General features: G+C 42.0%; 1 protein-coding gene across 1 annotated transcript in view; it reads left to right on the top strand.

The window, feature by feature from the left end:
• The window catches only part of LOC122797884 (zinc finger protein OZF-like), a 235,209-nt gene that overhangs the window by 67,366 nt on the left and 143,963 nt on the right, over positions 1-23,880 (top strand). The window contains exon 3 of the mRNA XM_044066403.1: positions 19,094-19,216. Within this exon, the coding sequence (XP_043922338.1) occupies positions 19,094-19,216 (123 nt within the window). The remainder of the gene's footprint in view (positions 1-19,093; positions 19,217-23,880) is intronic.

Below are 23,880 nucleotides of genomic sequence, written 5' to 3'. Positions count from 1 at the left end.
GATGCCATGTTGATGGCGGCCACAAGAGGGAACTGGCTCAGGAGAGTCCCTCAGTCCACCCACCGAGCAAGGAGTCTCGGATGATGGACCGTTTGGGGGAAGCGGATGTTCAGTTCAGCGACCTTCTCGGAAAGGGGCGCTGAACTATTTGGCACATGTTATTAGGATGCAGCGAGATCTTATTAAGAATACGCTGCACCCCCCAAGTCCATTTCGGAGGAGGACAGAGTTCTGCACTCCACCAAAATGGCCACTCTTAGGTCAGTCACAATACTTCTTCGGCTACTCTCCCATGCACGGAGCGCCGCTAGAGCTGCGAGGACAGGACTGGTCACTAGGCGTCAGGCCTGGCTCCGTCCTCGTTTTTCTGAGCCCTTCAAGGTCGTTTGCGACGCCCTTTGATGGTTCTGCTCTGTTTGGCAAGACCGTTCGCGACGTTGACCCAGAGCGAGAAGGACGGAAGACGCTGTCTGCCGTCGGAATCGCTTCTCTGCACCCCAGAGGCCCTATTCTAGGAACCAAAGGGTCAGAAGAAGATGTGGTTCGAAGTCGCAGATCCCAGCCTGCTCCGGACAACCAGTCCTTCCGTGGCAGAGGAGGACAGGGAGGGCCGCCCTAGAGGCAGAGGGGCTCCCAGAAACTTGGGTCCAGGAACCTTTCTCTGAGCGGCCCGCAGCAACCCTGAGGGTTGCCCGACTGCTCTACTCTGGAGGCAGTCGGGGCGTTCGGGCACCTAGCGGCATGGGAGTCCATAACATCGGACCGCTGGGTTCTCCAAATCATATCCAGGGATCGCATTCCTTTCCTTCACCTTCCAAAGTTGAAGTCCCTCCCAGGCGTTCCACCCGGTCAGGGAGGCCGCTTTGGCAGAAATTGGCCATCTGCTAAAGAAAGAGCCATCCAGCCCGTTCCCCAGACCAGATCGGATCAGGGTTCTACTCCAGGTTCTTTTTAGTGCCAAAAAGACGGGGAACTAAGACCAATCCTAGACCTCTCTCTTTGAATCTGGCAGTCCCCAAAGAAAAATTCGAATGGTCACTCTGCAATCTATTCTCCCCTTCTGGGAGAAAATCACTGGATGTGCTCGATAGATCTCAAGGAGCGTACTACCACATCCTGATGGACAGGCCCTCCAGGAGTTTACTCCTCTTCCGGGTGGGAGCTAGTCACTACCACTTGCCGGCCCTTCGCTTTGGTCTCACCACAACCCCCAGGGTGTTCACCAAAGTATTAGCAGTGGTAGCGGCCCACCTGAGGCTTCAGGGGGTGCAGGTCTTTCCCTACCTGGACGACTGGCTCCTTACCGCCCCAACAAGGCATCTACTTCTCTTGGTGTGAGACTCCTTTCTCCATCTTGCTCCATTTCTGGGCATCACAATAAATACAAAAGTCCAACCTGGCCACACAGCTCTTAGATTTCATAGGGGCCGCGCTAGACACAAGGAGTTTACGAGCCTTCCTCACTGCGGACAGAGTTCTAAATCTGCAGCTCCAGGTGCGGGCCATTCTCCATTCAAGTTCTGTTCCAGCGGAGTTGGTCCTGAGGGCTCTAGGGTCCATGGCTTCGGCTATAGCACTTCTTCCTCTTGCCAGGCTCAATATCCGCATTCTACAGTGGACGCCCTTAGTACAGTGGTCATACCTTGCTCTCCCCCTGCATCATCCCATAGCGATCAGCAAGGCTTGCAAGCGGTCCCTCTTGTGGTGGCTCCACTCCCCGGATCTGCACAGGCGCCCATTTTGTGCTTCTCCCCTCTCGCCACGGTGACCACGGCGCCTCCCGCCTCGGGTGGGGGGCACTTTGGCCGGACAGTCCAAGGCACGTGGAACGATTCAGAGACCTTACTGCATATCAATGTTCTAGAGATGAGAGCAGTGCTCTTAGCGTTGCTAGCACTTCAGGACTTTCTTCCCTTGGGAACAATTGCGATTCAATCGGACAACATGTCTGTTGTCTGGTACATCAACAAGCAAGGCGGAACAACGTCTTACCCTCTTTCTCGAGAGCCATGAGAGTTTGGGAATGGGCAATCTCCACGCTTTCTCATACGCACATTCGGTCGGTCCAACATCCTAGCGGACAAGCTCAGTCGCACCATTCTGACCCCTTACGAGTGGTCTCTCAATTGTCAAGTAGCGGAACGCATATTCGCCGGTGGGGAACCCTTCATGCGATCTGTTTGCTTGTCCCTCAAACACCAAGTGGGCCCGACAGTTTTTCCCCCTCTAATACTCTCCCGAGGTACCCAAGAGACGCTCTGGTGCATGCTTGGCCACCTCAGGCAGTCTCAGCAGTTATTTGTTTCATTTGCTTTAGGTTCTCAGGGCAGGCCTGTGTCAAAACAAACCATTTCTAAGTGGATTGGGTTTTGCATTGCTTCTGTTATTCCCATCATGGCAAGGAGATTCCAGCTGGGATTAGGCCTCATTCCACTAGGGCTACTGCCACTTGACAGCTTTTTAAGGGGTGGCTACTAAGGATATTTTGGGCAGCTACTTGGAGTTCAGTGCATACTTTCTCTAAGCATTATCACCTTCCACTTTACTCTAAATCTAGGGGCTGGTTTGCCACTGCTATTTTACAGGGCATTTTGGCAGCTCCTGCTTCCTTATATAGTTTTGCCATCCTCCCTTTCCTCTGCTTTGGGATTCTACCCAAGTGTAAGGACTGCAGCAATGTGAGATGAAGAACATAGTACAGTTTTGTACCTACCATAAATGTAGATGTCAAGATCCACATCACAGTCCAATTTACTCCTCCCTCCTTCCCCTGTAGTTAGAGGCGGTTGTGTGAGTTGGGTTGTAAATATTGTATATTTGTACATATTAGTGCAAGGGTGGTTGGTTGGGTGTTTGCTGTCTTTTGGTTTTGACCTTTCTTTTTAGGGTCTTCTGACATCTGGGGCAAGAAAAGACTGAGGATATGACGTCGGTCATGCGCATTTGTACCCTGACGTCCTGATGTCAGTCCACGCGCCTTGACCGACGTCAGCCTTATACTTTGATATTCGGGCCGACCGAGGACAGCGGACTACCCAAGTGTAAGGACTGCAGCAATGTGGATCTTCGAACATCTACATTTATGGTAGGTACAAAACTGTACTTTCATTTTGTCTCATTTTCTCCAGTGGTTTCCTCATTCCATTTCATATCCTCTGCGTTAGAGATATGAACTGCTTCTTTTAGTTTTCCTATCAATTCCTATCCATTTGGCATCTTTGTTATGTTCAACAGGGTCTTCATAAATACTATCTCAAAATGTGCCCATTTCCTACTTTTTGTTTTAGTGGGGTTTGCATTTCTTTTGCTTTGTTTCCCAGTTCTCTGAAAAAGCAGACATTTTGGGTCATCCATGAATTGCATATTTTATACTTTTCCTTTATATTTATCTGTATACCATCTGTTTTTTTTCCTGCTTGTGATGATACTTTTAGTTTATTATTGGAAATAGTGTATATTATATCTTGGTCTGTTTTGATTCTGTGTGTTGTTTTTACCACATTTATCTTTCTAAGGATTTTTATGTCTTATTCCTTTTTCTGCATTCTTCTAAGAGTAATACTTTTTGTCTTAGTTGCTTTATACGCTTTCTGTTTAATGCTTCTGTGGTGGCATTTTAGTCATTTCCTATCTTTCCTTTACTTTTTTGTGGTAAAGCTTTATCAATTATTAGTTTAGCTGTACAGTAGTATTATCCTATTCATTTTATATTTCACAAATTTCTCTTAACAGACCTGATTATTGTGTTCATTTGTTTTACCAGTCTTCTAACATTTTCGGTATTATTTGTTTTCATTAATCTATTTCTTTCATCTAAATATGTTTATCAATCTCTAATAAAACAAGCAGGTTTTCCCTTACATCATTTTCTTATGAAATGGAAGCATTTTCTTTTCTCTCTATCTCTGCTTTTTGCGTCTTTTACAGAAAGTTCCAGAACATCATCCTGTGATCTTCTCCTTGGATGTACCATGCTTCATCTGTTGCTCCCCCACATGAAGACCCATTGACCTGTCATGCCGTGACATTACATGTGTCATAGTAGCCACCTGATTCTTTTCTTGCTGTCCAACTTCAAAGAATCATCCTGTGGCAAATCCTGTTCAAATGCTTCCGACTCTACCTGCTGCTCCTGTATCTGGAGACCCACTGGTCCCTCATGTTGTGACACTGCCTGTGCTGGCGTTTCCACACTCAATCCTTTATTGTGCAGATGGTCTATCACCTCACTTTCTATGTAGTTTCTTCCTCACAAATCTTCCTTGTTTTTACATTCTCCCTTTATGATCTTATTTTTTTGTATTGTGAAATGTGCCATATGTGAGTGTCTTTGTCAGTATTCCCCTACTAATATATTTGGAGCTACTTTTTCACTCATTAGTTTGGCTTTCCTCTTTGCATAAATATTGCACTATATGAGATTATGTTTTTATTTCCTGTGTATACTTTTCTTCTTTATACATTTCAAAATCCTCAAGTTTGTTTTTCTTTATCTTTTCTCACTTCCTCTGCCATTTCTCATTGTAAGACACTAAATGTTTTATCTATGTAATGATTTTCCACGACAGGTTATATAAATACTGTACCACGTCAGATCTCTCTTTCCCATATCCATGCTTCTTTTTTCTACCTTTCAAAACACTGTTTTTTTTCTTTACCTTTTCTCATTTACTATATGGCTTCTATTTCTAGGCTACCCAATAGTTTTCCATGAACTATTGCATTAAGGATCTTGCATTTTTTTCTAAAGACATGCTTCTGGAGGATTTCTCCCCGGGCCTCTGCTGAAAACAGGATCTGTGGAACCTAGTCGTACTTTCCCGGTCAACAAATGTTAAATAAATAAATAAATTTTATTTGTAGCTTTTGGCATTTTTTCTTGTGTGAGTATTTTTCTTTTCCTCTCATTTCTATTGTACTCTTACTACATGTCCTCTGTCAGGAAATTCTGGGCTTCTTGAATAATAGTAACAATATGCATTTTTTCCGTATCCTCAGCAGTCCAGTTTCTTGTCTCTATGCATCTTGATTATGCTGTCAATTTTGTGGACTATTTCCTTCTTCCACAGGGAGGCACAATCCCCTGAGTCTGGCCTAAACCTGTAGTAGGACGTTTTCCATGTCCTGGGGATTCTAAACTCTACTTTATTTCCAGTCCTGGCACCAGTGTGTACACCTGGATTGGGCACTTTTTTACCCTCAGACTTGTGTATTCAGTATTATTTTTATTTATCTTTGGACTTGCCTTTCTCCTGTTGTATATGAAGTACAGTCTATATATCGGTGTTGTCCTTCTTAGATTTTCTAAAAAAAAAAAAGGGGTCCATCAAGTGAAACTACTCACCAGGATTTGAAGATGAACTCCATTCCAGATATACAAAGAAAACCGACAATGTCCAACAACAAATAAATCCACCACAGGGCTGGTCCCATGGTGGATTTATTTGCTGTTGTCCATTCCAGCTGTATTACGCTCTTTTTCTTGCTGATTTTATCTCTCCATTTGGACTTCTAATTGGTGCTCTCTGGAGGAGTTTTCAAATGTGTTCTGATCTGCTGTATCCTGTGTGATTGGAATATTCAGAAGTCTACGTTTCTACCAGGAAAGTCCAACTGCGGAAAAAGATTCATTTTCAGCAGAGGCCTGAGAGAAAAGCTCTTTATGCCATTACATACTACAGTATCACAGTGTAATAGAATATGTTAATAAAATTGAATATGTTGACAGTGGTAGCAGAATTAGTAATGTAGAAAAGTGTAGTAAATCAAACTATTTATACAATATATAACATTATTTCCACTGGTGGAAAAAACTTAGGGACTCATTAGTAAAGTCATTGCAATATATACATATTTCCATAGTGAAGACATTAAGGTTCATAGGTGATTACTAGGCTAATGGCACAAGAGCTTTTACAAGCTTAGACAATAATACACAGGATATTGCAATATTTTAATTTTAATTCCCCAGATAAGGGATGAGGTAGTATCGGTGTAGTGGTTCTTTGGGTGTTGAAGCTCTGAAACCATTTACAAGACTACCTCTGGCCATAAAGGATATGGGAAGTATCCCAGGACTGAATTTACTGTTCCACATCCATTTATCCCAATTATTTTTGAACAGAGTGAGGGACAGGCTTTGTTTTACGTACATGGCATGTTTATTCCATTAATGAGGTAGCCATTGGGAAAGAAATCTGTCTCTGCAGCACATTCTGTTATTGTAATGCATAATCCTTGTATAAATTTTCTTTCAAATGTGTAATATTTTCATCAGGGCTGGATAGGAGAATGCCTTGTAGGTCAGGTCCAATTCCCATCTCAGTAAACCATAAGAGATGAAACATAAGAGATGAAACAAAGGGATAGGGCTTTTAGTCGGTCTGCATAAGATATGTGTCTTATGCTTTGAATATTTTTTAGTGAGTAACCTCTGGGGCTGCTCCATTTGGTGTAAGTGTCTGGTTAGGTACATGCAGAAGGAAGCATTGTACTAAATTATGGGCCTGATGAGGGCCAAGTACAATGGCACTTTAACTTCCTTTGGTCTTAATGCCAGGCCTTTGCTTATAAGTTGAGCCACACAGAAGCATTTACTCACTTCTGGAGCTACCTGGTGGTCAAAGTTTAGGTTAGTATCTGTCTGTATTTCTAGGTCCCTCACCACTGGGTCTACGTTTAGGGGTGTGGTATCAATATTATAATTTGCAGGGTTAACTGATTTACTGACGGGTATGATTATGCATTTTTTAGCATTCAGTCTCAGACCATGATTTTGGAACCTGTCGTTTGTCATTTTTAGGTCCTCTTGTAGGATGTCAACATCATTTGGGGGATTCAGTGATTGCTCCCAGCTTATAGTCATCAGCAGACTTGGTGAGCCAGAGGTCCCCAACACTGGCATTCACTTCGGAGAAAAATATATCAAACAGGAGGTGTCCAACCACTGAGCCCTGTGGGACACTAATAGTAACAGGTTTCTTATCATAAGTGGATTCACCTATCTAGACAACATGTGTCCAGTCAGTGAGCCAGTTGGCTATCTGATAGTCTAGGGGTTTATGCCTAATTCAGTAATTTTATGTATGATCCCTGACTGGGGAACTGTGTCAAAAGCTTTGGCCAGGTCTAGATAAGTTGTGTGTACCGTTTTGCCTTCATCCATGGCCCTGGTGACTTTCTCAAAGAAGTGCACCAGATTAAGCAGACAAGACCTCCCTTTAACAAAGCCAGATTGTGTCTGATCCAGTTTTTGGAGAGTCTTTTTTGATCAGGTCCATGATAATTCTCTCCATGGCCTTACAGATAAGATTAGTTAAGGTTATAGGTATGTAGTCCCCTGGGGCAGTTGATGGGGTTCCCCTTGTGCAGAGGGACAACTATTGCAGTTCTCCATTTCTCTGTGACAAAGGCCATCCAAAGGCTGTGGTAAAGAGGTTTTCTAGTGGCCCTGATAGAGTCTATCTTAAGCTATTTAAGAAGGACACCATCTGTTAGTTCCAAGGCTTTTTTTTATCAGAAAAGTTTCTTCCCATTTGCAGGGTACTTTAGGAAGGCAGATCCTTCCAGGCAGCACAAGTTTTCTACACAGAGAAAAAAAAAACAGCCATGTTGAATGTTGTATCTTTTCAGTCACTGGTGAAGTTGTGCCTCTACCTTTTTGAAAGAACATTCTGTAGCTCTTGTGATGTATCTTCCAGTTTTCATGAGCATAATACAGAGACTCTCGAGTTCAGTAGTAAAAACTTTTTTGATGAACAGCAAGAATTCAACATAAATGGAAGATCTTTTACTTTACTACAAAACCCAGCAGAAATGTTTGTTGTTTTTATTAGAAAACCAAAAAGAAATGTTGAGTCTTCCATCAGCAAGCTTTCTCAGGGTCTTATTTATTTATTCATTCATTCATTCATTCATTCACTCATTCATTTGAATTTATTAACCAAGGTAGAATTCTCACCTCTTGGACAATTAAACCTTTAGTCCAGGCTGACAACAGATACTGCAGGACCAAGCAGGCACTTCACTGGCAATATTAAGAAATGGTTCCTTAGTCTTTCATATGCCCTGGACTAGGCAGACACTAGCATATTATAAAAAAGGCCCTGCAGCAGCTTATAGAATTCCTCTGACTTTCCTGTGTATGTAGAATAAATCCAATAAAGACTCTTTGCAGTTCCTTCTTAAGAAAAATAGGCTTTTCTTCCACACCCTGACTACCTCCAACTGCTTCTACACAAAGTACGCGGATTCCTCCAGAAACCCCTCTGCACTTAGAGTCTATCAAATCAGTCTTGAAGAATAGCCATAATATAAGACTGTAACAGCTGTACCTCATTACCTTCAGTACCAGTGTCCTGCTTGATGGCTCTGTATTTACTTTGTATCACACTCTCACTAGTGTACATCACATCCTGAGTGAAGCAGTTGCAGGCCTTTCTTCTCATTTTTTTTTAAACAAGAACATCTTTATGAAATTCTCACTTTTGACATGGGCAATCATACAGTTATATAAATGAAAACAAACCATATCGATATAATCTTAGTTTCAAGCATTTTACATTACCAACCATACTGACATAATTTTAGTTGCAAACATTATACGTCACTTATAATCTACCCAGTCATTTACATAGCTCATTAAAATCCTGCCTTCTTTTATACTTCTTTCCTCCCCTGTATGTATTGTTCCCACAATTCCCATTCATACCTTGCTTCTCCTATGCTCAACCTAGTGTTTTGTATAGTGGTCACTATGTCACACATGCTTTATGAAAACATCCTGTCTTACTGCTAGAAGGACTCTGTGCTTGATATTTACTAAGCAATCCTCTCCCCCCTCTCCAAACTACTAAAACAATATGTACATCATGTTATATCCTGGGAAATAAGGAGACCACACGGTTTCTGGAGTTGTAAGGCCTTTCTTTATTAAGAGCCTCCAGGTGCGCACCCATGCTACATGCTCACCACTTCTGCAAGTCATACATACACCGGAACCAACAAGTTACCAGAGAATACAGAACCAACATTACGTTGAATTCCCCACAGCGCCCCTACAGTACAATAACAACATTACCAGCCCGAATACTACATTCCTCCCCTCTTAAGCTATGACACAATCCCCTTACATAAGAAAAACTAGGGAGCAAGTCCAAAGCAATCCATCTAGTCACTTACTTTCTAAATAACTGGCTAGATATTAACTGATTACCATACAATCGAGCTAGGTTGTTCTTGTAATCTATACATGCACTTTTTAACATCGATAGTCCTTCAAGTAACTAGGTTTAACCAGCACACGCTTAGAACGGCGCAATGGTACCACCCTAGGTGACTCCGGTGTCACAGTTACCACCTCGGGCACCGGTGTGTCCATCCCTGGAATGGTTGGATCCTCGGGAACCTCTCCTTCCGAGTCCCGGCGGTCCCCCTTGGGCCCCACGATTGGCGATCCTCCTGCCGCTGCGAGCCCGTGTTCCGAAATTAACGGTATTTCCGAGGCTGGCAGTTCCGTGGAGTCCTTTTTCTGTTCGCTCCGCAGAATCTGGTCTACATGTCTCCTCACCAAGAAATCTCCATTCAACCTCACCTGGTAGGATAATGGACCTGTACTCTTGACAATGAACCCTGGAATCCATTTAGGTCCATAACTAAAATTTCGCGTCATCACTGCATCTCCCTCCAGAAAACTTCTCTCTCTCCGTCGTCGATCATGACATTCTTTTTGCCTCCACTGGGTCCTCTCAACCTTAGCTCGGATGTTTGGATGCACCAGATCCAACGTGGATCTTAATCTCCGTCCTTGCAACATCTCGGCAGGTGACAAACCCGTGGTAGACTGGGGTGTAATACGGTAGTTGAATAACACCCTTGACACTTTTGCTGCTATACTTCCTTCTCCGGACTTTTTCATCATTGCTTTAAAAGTTTGGACAGCCCTTTCAGCACAACCGTTTGAAGCTGCATAGTATGGTGCTGATGTGATGTGTACGATGCCATTTTTTCTCAGAAAACCCTTGAACTCTTCACTCGTGAAACATGAAGCATTATCGGATACAATAGTCTCTGGTAGTCCTTGGCTACTGAAACTCTTCCTCAAGCATTCAATGGTAATGGTAGAAGTGGGTGTTTTTACTGGATAGGCATCCATCCATTTAGAATGAGCATCCATGATTATCAAAAACATTTCCCACATAAAAGGCCCGGCATAATCTATATGAAGTCTCTGCCAAGGTCTACTCGGCCACTCCCATGGGTGTAGTGGCGCCGCCACAGGCAAGTTGCGATGTTGTTGACATGTTTTACACTCATTCACAGCGACTTCAATATCGTGGTCCAACTTTGGCCACCAGAAATAACTCGGCTAAGGCCTTCATTCGGGTGATGCCCACATGACCTTGGTGCAACTGCTGTAAAGTGCCGTCTTCCTGGGGCGGAATTATCACCGTGCCCCCACAATACACATCCAGCTTGCACACTCAGCTCTGTTTTCCTCACCTCATAAGGCCGAAAAACTGGATCAGTTTGTTTGACTGGCCAGCCTTGCTGGACCCACTGAAACACTCTAGCTAGCACCGGGTCTTTGCGTGTCCATTCACTCAGTTCCCTGGCAGACACCAACGTGATGTCCTCCATCATCAGAACTCGGTCCTCCGCTTCCTCTTCCTGGAGATGACCCGGTAGCGGCAGACGGCTCAATGCGTCCGCATTACTATGGTGTTTCCCGGGCTTATAAACAATCTCGTATTCATAAGCTCTCAATGTTACAGCCCATCTCTGAATGCAGGGAGAAACCATCTGCGGCACTGCTTTCATCTCGTTGAACAGTGACAACAAAGGCTTATGATCGGTGCAAATAGTAAACTTCCTGCCATAGAGGTATTTGTGAAACCGCTTAATTCCAAACATGACAGCCAAACCCTCTTTATCTAGCTGGGAATAGTTTGACTCCGCTTGTGTTAAAGTTCGTGACATGAACCCAATGGGTCTTTCTTGTCCATCTGGCATCCGGTGTGCCAACACAGCCTCTACCCCATAAGGTGAGGCATCACATGACAAAATTAAGTCCTTGTGACTATCGTAGTGCACCAAAACCTCTGAAGACTGCATTAGTTCCTTTGACTGTTCAAACGCTCTGTCCTGTTCTTCTTGCCATGACCACTGAGCCTCCTTCCTTAATAGCTTATGTAAAGGAGCTAACAGCGTTGACAGATTTGGCAGGAACCTGTTATAATAGTTGAGTAAGCCTAAATAGGCTTTCAGCTCTGTAACATTTGTGGGTGCGGGCGCCTGTTGAATGGCTTCCACCTTATTTGGCAGGGGGTGTAGGCCCGATGCATCCACCTTGTAACCCAGGAACTCTGTTTCCTTTGCCATGAAAACACATTTACTCCGTTTCACCCTCAGACCTGCCTCTCGCAGTCGTCTCAGCACCTCATTCAGCGTCTCCAAATGCTCTCGAATGTTCCTACCCGTCAACAGGATGTCGTCTAAATACACAGCCACCTTCGGAATTCCTGCCACCAGTCCCTCCATTATTCTCTGGAAAATAGCTGGACTAGAGGAAACACCAAAGGGTAAACGATTGACTTGGAACAAACCTTTGTGTGTGTTAAGGGTGACATATGACTTTGACCCTTCTTCCAGCACTACTTGTTGATATGCCTGACTGAGGTCCAGTTTACTAAACCTTTCACCTCCCGACAGCTTTTCAAACACATCCTCCACCTTTGGCAAGGATACTGCTCCAGCTTGACTTGGTTCACTGTTAACTTGTAGTCACCACATATGCATACAGTACCATCTGGCTTTAATACGGGAACAATTGGTGCGGCCCATTCCGAAAACTTTACTGGTTCGATTATACCTTGCTTAGTGAGTCGCTCCAACTCAAACTCAACTTTCTTCTTCATTGCATATGGTACGGGTCGGGGTTTGTAAAATCTTGGCGTTACGTTTTCTTTAACGTGTATTTTGAATGGTGGACCCTCCAGGTCCCCAGTTCCTCTTTGAACACTTCTTCGTGGTTCTCCAGCACTCCTTGCAAGGTCAGCCCATGCTGTTCTACTTTATGGAGCTGTAGACAACCCATGTCCAACTCCTTTAACCACGACCGGCCTAACAGGTTTGGTCCCTTACCTGCTACCACCATGACTGGCAACTGTTTGACTTTGTCCTCATATTTCACAGTCACTTTTGCCATCCCCAGTGTGGGAACTCTTTCCCCTGTATAAGTTCTCAAAGTCACTGAACAGTCCTGCAGCTCCTGAGCTTCTCTGGGCCATAACTTCCCATACTCAGCCTTTGACAGAACTGTCGCACTACACCCCGTATCCACTTCAAACTGCACCATTTTACCATTTAAGTCCAGCTGGATATTAATGGGATCAACTCTTTCCCACCTTGCCTTTTTCATGTTGACCATAGTAAACACTTCCTCTTCTTCCCTGGTTTGTTTATCTGTACCTTCACGCATGTGGTGTGCATACTGCCGTTTTATTTTTCGGTTTCCCTTACTGTCCATGAAACTGCTCTTTTCCTCCCCCTTTTTCGGCTGGACCCTAGAGGGCATTGAGCGGCACACCTTCTTTACATGGCCCTTTTTACCACAAGCATGACATTTTTCATTTAAGAAACGACAGTTCCGTGACAGATGTTCACCACCACACCTGTAACAAGCATACTGACCAGACTTCCCTTGTGGTTTATGCTCCATGACCACTTTATGCACTGGCAGTGGGGTAGCACTCCTGCTTCCAACCCCTTCAATGGTTCTTGGCTGTAAATCACGAATGTCTTTATTCGCTGTCTCTATGGCCTGTGCCAACTTCAAGGCCTTTTCAAATGACAAGTCAGGCTCCGCTAACAATCTGCGTTGTCTGCGGTCATCTGCAATGCCACATCTGAGCCTATCTCGTAGCATTTCTGTCAATCTGTCCCCATAATCACAATGTTGCGCAGTTCCTCAACACTGCGACATACTCCGTTACCATTTCATTGGCCATTCTAGTCCTTGAATTTAACTTGAACCTCTGGACTATTGCACTCGGCTTCGGGTTATAATGTGACTGAAGCAAGCTCGTCAACTCCGTGAGCGATTTGTCCCCGGTTTATCAGGACTCAATAAGTTCCTCATCAGACTGTACGTCTTGCTGCCCACCGAGCTCAGCAATATGGCTCGCTTCCGGCCCGCTTCCATTATCTGATTTGCCTCAAAAAAATGTTCCAACACTTCACAATACTCCTCCCAGGTCTGTGTCTGACAGTCGCATGCAACCAGTGACCCCAACATGGAACCAGACATCACTCCGGCAGGCCCCGTCTCTTCGTCGTCCGACATGAACTGCACCCCACCGTTTTCACTCGCAGCGGACTCAGAGGCATCCCATCCCACTCTCGTCGCCAATATGTTATATCCTGGGAAATAAGGAGACCACACGGTTTCTGGAGTTGTAAGGCCTTTCTTTATTAAGAGCCTCCAGGTGCGCACCCATGCTACATGCTCACCACTTCTGCAAGTCATACATACACCGGAACCAACAAGTTACCAGAGAATACAGAACCAACATTACGTTGAATTCCCCACAGCGCCCCTACAGTACAATAACAACATTACCAGCCCGAATACTACACATCACCAATCTCTTCAACATCTACTCTGAAATTAACAATTTTACCTCAATTCAGCATGGCTTTAGACCAGCCCACAGTACAACAGCAACTCTGCTGTCTTTCTTAAACACTGTTAAAATTGTTAGTGACATTGGTAGGATAGTTTCAAAACTATTTTTAGTTCTGTCAAAAGGTTTTGACACTGTTTTCTCACTAAATGTCTACAGCAGCTATCGAACCTAGGTCTTTTGTCTCCCTCTATCCAATAGTTTACTGGCTGTCTGTCTAACAGGCAGAGATCAGTAATATGGCAAGGTACCCTCTCCCCATACTTACCTAACTCTACTGTAGTTCCCCAAGCATCTGTTCTTGGTCTCCTCCTTTGTAATGTTTTTACCAACAACCTTCATAGTTCCACCTGCCATGGATCACTAATTCAGTATGCAGATGACTCTGTTATTATTTGGTCTTCAAATAATCTATTACACCTTCAGCAGACAACCTGAGAATCCTTCACCTCTGTCAAAGCATGGCTTAGCAATTCCCAAGTGTGACATAACCCTTAAAAATGAAACTTCTCTTCTTTACACCTAAAACAGTCGCACGTGAAAAAACAAAGTTTCTCAAAGCATACTAGAAATCAGAGTTGTCCCCTGTACTAAACTATTAGAAGTTATAATAGATGAAAACCTTACATTTGATCTTCATATCCAGCAATATCAAAACACATAAACTAGAGCTGTTATACAGGTATAGACATTTTGTAAATACCACTACGAAAACTAAACCTGCCACCACCAACCTCTTACCTTCACTCCTGTGTAGAGCACCTATTTTCACCAGCCTTCATATCACTAAAATCAAAACTTGAATCATGTTATAATAAAATTGTTAAATTTGCAACCAGCACAACTCATTACACCCATCTCTGCATTGCCCTTCAATATCTGAAATGGGTTCAGCTTCCACATAATCTTTATTACGGTTTATAACTATCTGCAAAGTCATATATATACCCAGCGCGCCGCTCCATATAACTATTTCCTAAAAGATCCCTTAATCAGAGGATAAACCCAATAAATCAGTCGGACAAAGCCTCCATTACCAAATGGCATTAGAGCCACTAGTAATCTCTTAGTTTCTAAGCAACCACTAAAAGGATTTTTAACTAAATCATGCACATATTCCTCTTTCCTTATTTGATATCACCCATCCTGAATACCATATACCATGAATCTCACTTCCTCCAACTCTTAAATTAACACTCCTTTTTTCCTATCTATTTGCTCTTTGTAACTTTCTTCTGTAACGTCTTCCTAACTTAATACAACCTATTCAGTCATCTACCGACCCTCTTAATTACTACTTTATCAGACATGTACCTTGTACTATCTTACTGTCATTCTTTGACTTCATCTTCATCATTTATACTGATTTGGTATTGAACCCAGGACTAACATTGTGCACCTTGTACTGCTACTTATGATTTATCTTCCACAACATAAATATTTTTGTAATATTGTAAACGGCCTTACCTGAATTGTGCATTTAAAATGTCACTAATCACTTGACTTATCTTCTGTAGTGTAAATAATCTTGTAATAATGTAATCAATTTTACCATAACTGTACATTTAAAATGTGGTGCAGCTGTTTCAACTTTATATATTATTATGTAAATGATGTACATTGGAGCTTTTCTCCCTGGGTGTACGCTGAAAATATGTACTTTAGATGCAGTCAGACTTTCCCGGGAAACTAATGTCTATAAATAAAAAATAAAATAATACTTAGTAATCTTTGCATGTTTTTATGTATTTTGCACAGTCATTGCTTTCATTATTTCACTGTGTTTACAAATGTGCTCTGATATTCTTAGGTTCATAGGTTCATACTAGGCTATCTGCCCTAGGGCATTTATAAGCCTAGCCAGAGTATGTTTGGCTTTCGCCACCCATTTTAAATTAATTTTGCTATGCCCTTTTTCGAGGTTAGTATACTGTGCCTCTGTCTAACAGTGACACAGAAGTGATACCCAGGGTAAACCTACGATCTCCCATCCACTCATCAAGATTCCTCTTGAAGAGAGTCAATGAGGGACTCTGCCTAACCTGGACTGGGATTTTATTCCAGAGTGAAGGGAGCCTCTGGGTTATGAATCTGTCCCTACAGCATGTCCTATTTATTTCAGTGCTGAGGTTCAAGTCTCGAAAGCGTAGCTTCGATGGGATTGGATTTTTGAGGTGCAGCATGTCCTTAATTCCTGGTTGGACATGGCTTTATACGTCAGGCACAGGTCGCCTCTGAGCAGGCGGTATGCCACTGAGTAGAGCTGGAGTTTCTTTAACCGGGCAGCATATGGTATCTGTCTGAGCCCTTTGATCCTCTTGGTGAGGTACTTTTGGGGTCTTTCCAGTTGCTGCAGGTGTCTGGTAAGGTACATCCCAAAGGGCATTGTACTCGATTATGGGCCTGATGAGGGATGAGTAAAGAGGCACGATGACCTCCCCTAATCTAGATGTGAATCCCTTCATGATTAGGTGGGCTATATAAAATGTTTTTCTAACCACTTTGGCCCAGTGGTTGTCAAATGAGAGATTGCTATCAACTTGGGTCCCCAGGTCCCTAATTACTTCTTCTGTACTTAATGGATTACCACCTATGTGGTAATTTGTGGGCACTTTTTTTGCCAAAGGGGATGACTATACACTTTTTGCGTTTAGCTTGAAGCCATGGCTCTGGCACCAGTTGTCTGTTTCTATGAGGCCCTTTTGGAGGATGCTTGTGTCGGCTGGAGAGTCGATTATGGCACCCAGTTTGCAGTCATCTGTGAACTTGGTCAGCCACAGTCCTTCTGTGTTGGCCTGTACCTCCGAGAAATATATACCGAACAAGAGAGGTCCCAGGACTGAGCCTTGTGGGACGCCACTTGTAACTGGTTTGGAGTCTGACATGGCTCCAGCAATTCTAACCATGTGGGTTCTGTCCTTGAGCCAGTTTGCAACCCATCTAGTGACATAGGGGTTTATATTTAAGCTGGTGAGCTTATCTATAATGCCCGTGGGGTATTGTATCAAGGCTTTTGCACGCCCAGGTAGGCTGTGTGGACCACCTTCCTTTCACAATGGCCTTGGTGACTGTTTCAAAGAAGTCGACCAGGTTTAAGAGGCAGGATCTGCCCTTAACAAAGCCGAACTGGGTAGGATCCAGTGTCTGTAGGTCCCCAATATTTTTATTTATGAGGTCCATGATGATCCTTTCCATAGCTTTGCAGACCAAGCTAGTCTGGCTTATGGGGCGATAGTTTCCAGGGTCCGTTGAGGCACCACCTTTGTGGAGAGGGACCACTGTTGCTGTACACCACTCTTTGAGTACATATCCTGTAGTAAGGCTGAGATTGAACAGTAGTTTTATGTTTGGGTTTAGGTCTTCTTGGAGTTCATGTAGGACGCAGCCCGGGACACTGTCTGGTCCCATTGATGCTGTGTTTGGAGAGGGCGGCTCTTACCTGAGCATCTGTGATGTCAGGGGGGCAGCACTCTGCTGGGATAGATATTTGCCCTTTTGGTGGGGGGGGGGGGGTTTGCACTGAACCTGTCAGCTAGGATGTTGGCAATGTCTGTGGGTTCGGTGTATTTTTTGTCATTTTGGACTAATTCTGTGCATATCTGGGAATTCCCACCCAGGTTCCTAACATAACTAAAGAAAGCCTTGTGTTTTTATGTATGTGGAATATTCATAAAACCAGATGTTAATGCCTATATAGTAATAGTATATAGCAGTTCATATTGTTTAATTTAACTGTATATGTTTCTGTTTGAGTGGTGTTGACAATATGTCTCACTTGTATGCATTGTCATATGTTAGCTCTACATTTTTCCTATTTCTCACTTTTTTTTTCCTGACTTTCTGACTAAGGTTGTGGTGAAAAGGTTCCTAGGACCAAAGCACCTAAAATAAATAAACTAAGTTTTTTAAAAAAATCTGCAACTTTCCAGTGTCCTAAAAAATTCTGAGTTGTTTAGGTGATACAGCATTTTTTACTTTGTGTCAGGAATTCATTTCCTGAAAATGACATGTCTGCTCATTGTCAAACTGCATACATACCTCCCTGAAAGTTAAGTTTTGATGGTCTGGAACTTAGTGTTACTTAAAAAAAACTTGCATTTCTCCACAAGGTTAATTACAGATTGCAAGATGTCTGACACAAGGCATTGAATTGTAAGATAACAAGTGTAGTTGTGTTTTATTTCTTCATTCAGTTTGATCTTTTGGAAGCCACGGTGGTACAGCGGTAGCGTTGTTGCCTCAGAGCAAGAGGTTCTCCTGTTCGATTCACGGCTGGAGTGCCTTCTGTGTGGAGTCTGCATGTCCTCCCCCCGGTCGGGTGGCCTCCAAAAGACATGCATGAATGGGCGTGCCTTCGCTGAAGATTGGGCGTCAGGCTGGCAACTCGGCACCATAAAAAATCTACTGCCAATCATTAGCGGACCGGAGTTCCGCTGTGGCGACCTCTAACCAGGAAAAGCCGAAAAGACAAACAACATTCAGTTTAATCATTTGTACATTGCCCGAATTTTTGCTTATTCTGTTGAGATCTTCTGTTCTTATTTTTGTTTGCCTTGTGTTACTTCATTGCAATGCATGTAGTTTAATTGCCTTTGCTGTAGATTGGTTTGCAGTGAAATACAGCAATAACATCACGGCTGGAGTGCCTTCTGTGTGGAGTCTGCATGTCCTCCCCCCGGTCGGGTGGCCTCCAAAAGACATGCATGAATGGGCGTGCCTTCGCTGAAGATTGGGCGTCAGGCTGGCAACTCGGCACCATAAAAAATCTACTGCCAATCATTAGCGGACCGGAGTTCCGCTGTGGCGACCTCTAACCAGGAAAAGCCGAAAAGACAAACAACATTCAGTTTAATCATTTGTACATTGCCCGAATTTTTGCTTATTCTGTTGAGATCTTCTGTTCTTATTTTCGTTTGCCTTGTGTTACTTCATTGCAATGCATGTAGTTTAATTGCCTTTGCTGTAGATTAGTTTGCAGTGAAATACATCAATAACATCACTGCATTTAACCGGTTAAAGCAGTAAAATTAAGGCAGAGATGGGGCAAGAGAATTTATTAATGAGTACCAATAGATATGAATATTTCTGAAATTCAGTGTCAGGAAAACATTGCTGAAACAGCATACATACTGAAAAAGCAAAATGGGTAGGTATGTGGGAAAGTTGTTTTTAAGTTTTTTTAAGTTACATGGCCTAGTACTAGTAATTCCAAGAGACAACACAATGGACCAATGGTAAATGAATATAGAACATGCCCAGTACTGCAGAGGTAGCCAGTCTTTATTCATGGTTAATGACTAAGTTGTTTGTTTGCTCTGGTACATGTATTGTTTTCATTGCCCACTAGCTAGGTAGGGATAAACCAGTATAAACCAGTATAAACTTCTGTAATGATTCCTGATTATTTTCAGGTTACAACATCCCAGTGGACCAACTGTGGTTAATTATTAAGAAACATGAGACAATTCCACCTGGTGACAGTGACGGAGGAATAACGGTTCAACAAACGCAGCTTCCTGGTAACAGCGCTGACAGTAAGTACATGATCAGTTAATTACAGTAACAGCACTGACAGTAAGTACATGATCAGTTAATTACAGTTTTCAGTCTGGTAACAGCACTGACAGTAAGTACACGATCAGTTAATTACAGTTTTCAGTCTGGTAACAGCACTGACAGTAAGTACACGATCAGTTAATTACAGTTTTCAGTCTGGTAACAGCACTGACAGTAAGTACACGATCAGTTAATTACAGTTTTCAGTCTGGTAACAGCACTGACAGTAAGTACATGATCAGTTAATTACAGTTTTCAGTCTGGTAACAGCACTGACAGTAAGTACATGATCAGTTAATTACAGTTTTCAGTCTGGTAACAGCACTGACAGTAAGTACATGATCAGTTAATTACAGTTTTCAGTCTGGTAACAGCACTGACAGTAAGTACATGATCAGTTAATTACAGTTTTCAGTCTGGTAACAGCACTGACAGTAAGTACATGATCAGTTAATTACAGTTTTCAGTCTGGTAACAGCACTGACAGTAAGTACATGATCAGTTAATTACAGTTTTCAGTCTGGTAACAGCACTGACAGTAAGTACATGATCAGTTAATTACAGTTTTCAGTCTGGTAACAGCACTGACAGTAAGTACACGATCAGTTAATTACAGTTTTCAGTCTGGTAACAGCACTGACAGTAAGTACATGATCAGGTAATTACAGTTTTCAGTCTGGTAACAGCGCTGACAGTAAGTACATGATCAGTTAATTACAGTTTTCAGTCTGGTAACAGTACTGACAGTAAGTACATGATCAGTTAATTACAGTTTTCAGTCTGGTAACAGCACTGACAGTAAGTACATGATCAGTTAATTACAGTTTTCAGTCTGGTAACAGCACTGACAGTAAGTACATGATCAGTTAATTACAGTTTTCAGTCTGGTAACAGCACTGACAGTAAGTACATGATCAGTTAATTACAGTTTTCAGTCTGGTAACAGCACTGACAGTAAGTACATGATCAGTTAATTACAGTTTTCAGTCTGGTAACAGCACTGACAGTAAGTACATGATCAGTTAATTACAGTTTTCAGTCTGGTAACAGCACTGACAGTAAGTACATGATCAGTTAATTACAGTTTTCAGTCTGGTAACAGCACTGACAGTAAGTACATGATCAGTTAATTACAGTTTTCAGTCTGGTAACAGCACTGACAGTAAGTACATGATCAGTTAATTACAGTTTTCAGTCTGGTAACAGCACTGACAGTAAGTACATGATCAGTTAATTACAGTTTTCAGTCTGGTAACAGCACTGACAGTAAGTACATGATCAGTTAATTACAGTTTTCAGTCTGGTAACAGCACTGACGGTAAGTACATGATCAGTTAATTACAGTTTTCAGTCTGGTAACAGCACTGACAGTAAGTACATGATCAGTTAATTACAGTTTTCAGTCTGGTAACAGCACTGACAGTAAGTACATGATCAGTTAATTACAGTTTTCAGTCTGGTAACAGCACTGACAGTAAGTACATGATCAGTTAATTACAGTTTTCAGTCTGGTAACAGCACTGACAGTAAGTACATGATCAGTTAATTACAGTTTTCAGTCTGGTAACAGCACTGACAGTAAGTACATGATCAGTTAATTACAGTTTTCAGTCTGGTAACAGCACTGACAGTAAGTACATGATCAGGTAATTACAGTTTTCAGTCTGGTAACAGCACTGACAGTAAGTACATGATCAGTTAATTACAGTTTTCAGTCTGGTAACAGCACTGACAGTAAGTACATGATCAGTTAATTACAGTTTTCAGTCTGGTAACAGCACTGACTGTAAGTACATGATCAGGTGATCAGTTAATTACAGTTTTCAGTCTGGTAACAGCACTGACAGTAAGTACATGATCAGTTAATTACAGTTTTCAGTCTGGTAACAGCACTGACAGTAAGTACATGATCAGTTAATTACAGTTTTCAGTCTGGTAACAGCACTGACAGTAAGTACATGATCAGTTAATTACAGTTTTCAGTCTGGTAACAGCACTGACGGTAAGTACATGATCAGTTAATTACAGTTTTCAGTCTGGTAACAGCACTGACAGTAAGTACATGATCAGTTAATTACAGTTTTCAGTCTGGTAACAGCACTGACAGTAAGTACATGATCAGTTAATTACAGTTTTCAGTCTGGTAACAGCACTGACAGTAAGTACATGATCAGTTAATTACAGTTTTCAGTCTGGTAACAGCACTGACAGTAAGTACATGATCAGTTAATTACAGTTTTCAGTCTGGTAACAGCACTGACAGTAAGTACATGATCAGTTAATTACAGTTTTCAGTCTGGTAACAGCACTGACAGTAAGTACATGATCAGTTAATTACAGTTTTCAGTCTGGTAACAGCACTGACAGTAAGTACATGATCAGTTAATTACAGTTTTCAGTCTGGTAACAGCACTGACAGTAAGTACATGATCAGTTAATTACAGTTTTCAGTCTGATAACAGCACTGACAGTAAGTACATGATCAGTTAATTACAGTTTTCAGTCTGGTAACAGCACTGACAGTAAGTACATGATCAGTTAATTACAGTTTTCAGTCTGGTAACAGCACTGACGGTAAGTACATGATCAGTTAATTACAGTTTTCAGTCTGGTAACAGCACTGACAGTAAGTACATGATCAGTTAATTACAGTTTTCAGTCTGGTAACAGCACTGACAGTACATGATCAGTTAATTACAGTTTTCAGTCTGGTAACAGCACTGACAGTAAGTACACGATCAGTTAATTACAGTTTTCAGTCTGGTAACAGCACTGACAGTAAGTACATGATCAGTTAATTACAGTTTTCAGTCTGGTAACAGCACTGACAGTAAGTACATGATCAGTTAATTACAGTTTTCAGTCTGGTAACAGCACTGACAGTAAGTACATGATCAGTTAATTACAGTTTTCAGTCTGGTAACAGCACTGACAGTAAGTACATGATCAGTTAATTACAGTTTTCAGTCTGGTAACAGCACTGACAGTAAGTACATGATCAGTTAATTACAGTTTTCAGTCTGGTAACAGCACTGACAGTAAGTACATGATCAGTTAATTACAGTTTTCAGTCTGGTAACAGCACTGACAGTAAGTACATGATCAGTTAATTACAGTTTTTCAGTCTGGTAACAGCACTGACAGTAAGTACATGATCAGTTAATTACAGTTTTCAGTCTGGTAACAGCACTGACAGTAAGTACATGATCAGTTAATTACAGTTTTCAGTCTGGTAACAGCACTGACAGTAAGTACATGATCAGTTAATTACAGTTTTCAGTCTGGTAACAGCACTGACAGTAAGTACATGATCAGTTAATTACAGTTTTCAGTCTGGTAACAGCACTGACAGTAAGTACATGATCAGTTAATTACAGTTTTCAGTCTGGTAACAGCACTGACAGTAAGTACATGATCAGTTAATTACAGTTTTCAGTCTGGTAACAGCACTGACAGTAAGTACATGATCAGTTAATTACAGTTTTCAGTCTGGTAACAGCACTGACAGTAAGTACATGATCAGTTAATTACAGTTTTCAGTCTGGTAACAGCACTGACAGTAAGTACATGATCAGTTAATTACAGTTTTCAGTCTGGTAACAGCACTGACAGTAAGTACATGATCAGTTAATTACAGTTTTCAGTCTGGTAACAGCACTGACAGTAAGTACATGATCAGTTAATTACAGTTTTCAGTCTGGTAACAGCACTGACAGTAAGTACGATCAGTTAATTACAGTTTTCAGACTGGTAACAGCACTGACAGTAAGTACCGCGATCAGTTAATTACAGTTTTCAGTCTGGTAACAGCACTGACAGTAAGTACATGATCAGTTAATTACAGTTTTCAGTCTGGTAACAGCACTGACAGTAAGTACGTGATCAGTTAATTACAGTTTTCAGTCTGGTAACAGCACTGACAGTAAGTACATGATCAGTTAATTACAGTTTTCAGTCTGGTAACAGCACTGACAGTAAGTACATGACCAGTTAATTACAGTTTTCAGTCTGGTAACAGCACTGACAGTAAGTACATGATCAGTTAATTACAGTTTTCAGTCTGGTAACAGCACTGACAGTAAGTACATGATCAGTTAATTACAGTTTTCAGTCTGGTAACAGCACTGACAGTAAGTACATGATCAGTTAATTACAGTTTTCAGTCTGGTAACAGCACTGACAGTAAGTACATGATCAGGTAATTACAGTTTTCAGTCTGGTAACAGCACTGACAGTAAGTACATGATCAGGTAATTACAGTTTTCAGTCTGGTAACAGCACTGACAGTAAGTACATGATCAGTTAATTACAGTTTTCAGTCTGGTAACAGCACTGACAGTAAGTACATGATCAGTTAATTACAGTTTTCAGTCTGGTAACAGCACTGACAGTAAGTACATGATCAGTTAATTACAGTTTTCAGTCTGGTAACAGCACTGACAGTAAGTACATGATCAGTTAATTACAGTTTTCTGTCTGGTAACAGCACTGACAGTAAGTACATGATCAGTTAATTACAGTTTTCAGTCTGGTAACAGCACTGACAGTAAGCACATGATCAGTTAATTACAGTTTTCAGTCTGGTAACAGCACTGACAGTAAGTACATGATCAGTTAATTACAGTTTTCAGTCTGGTAACAG

Source organism: Protopterus annectens, chromosome 3.part1, assembly GCF_019279795.1.
Source record: "Protopterus annectens isolate FY-2018-M chromosome 3.part1, PAN1.0, whole genome shotgun sequence".
NCBI lineage: Eukaryota > Metazoa > Chordata > Ceratodontiformes > Protopteridae > Protopterus > Protopterus annectens.
Note: the sequence above shows the minus strand (reverse complement) of the source record. Positions and strands in the feature narration are given on the sequence as shown.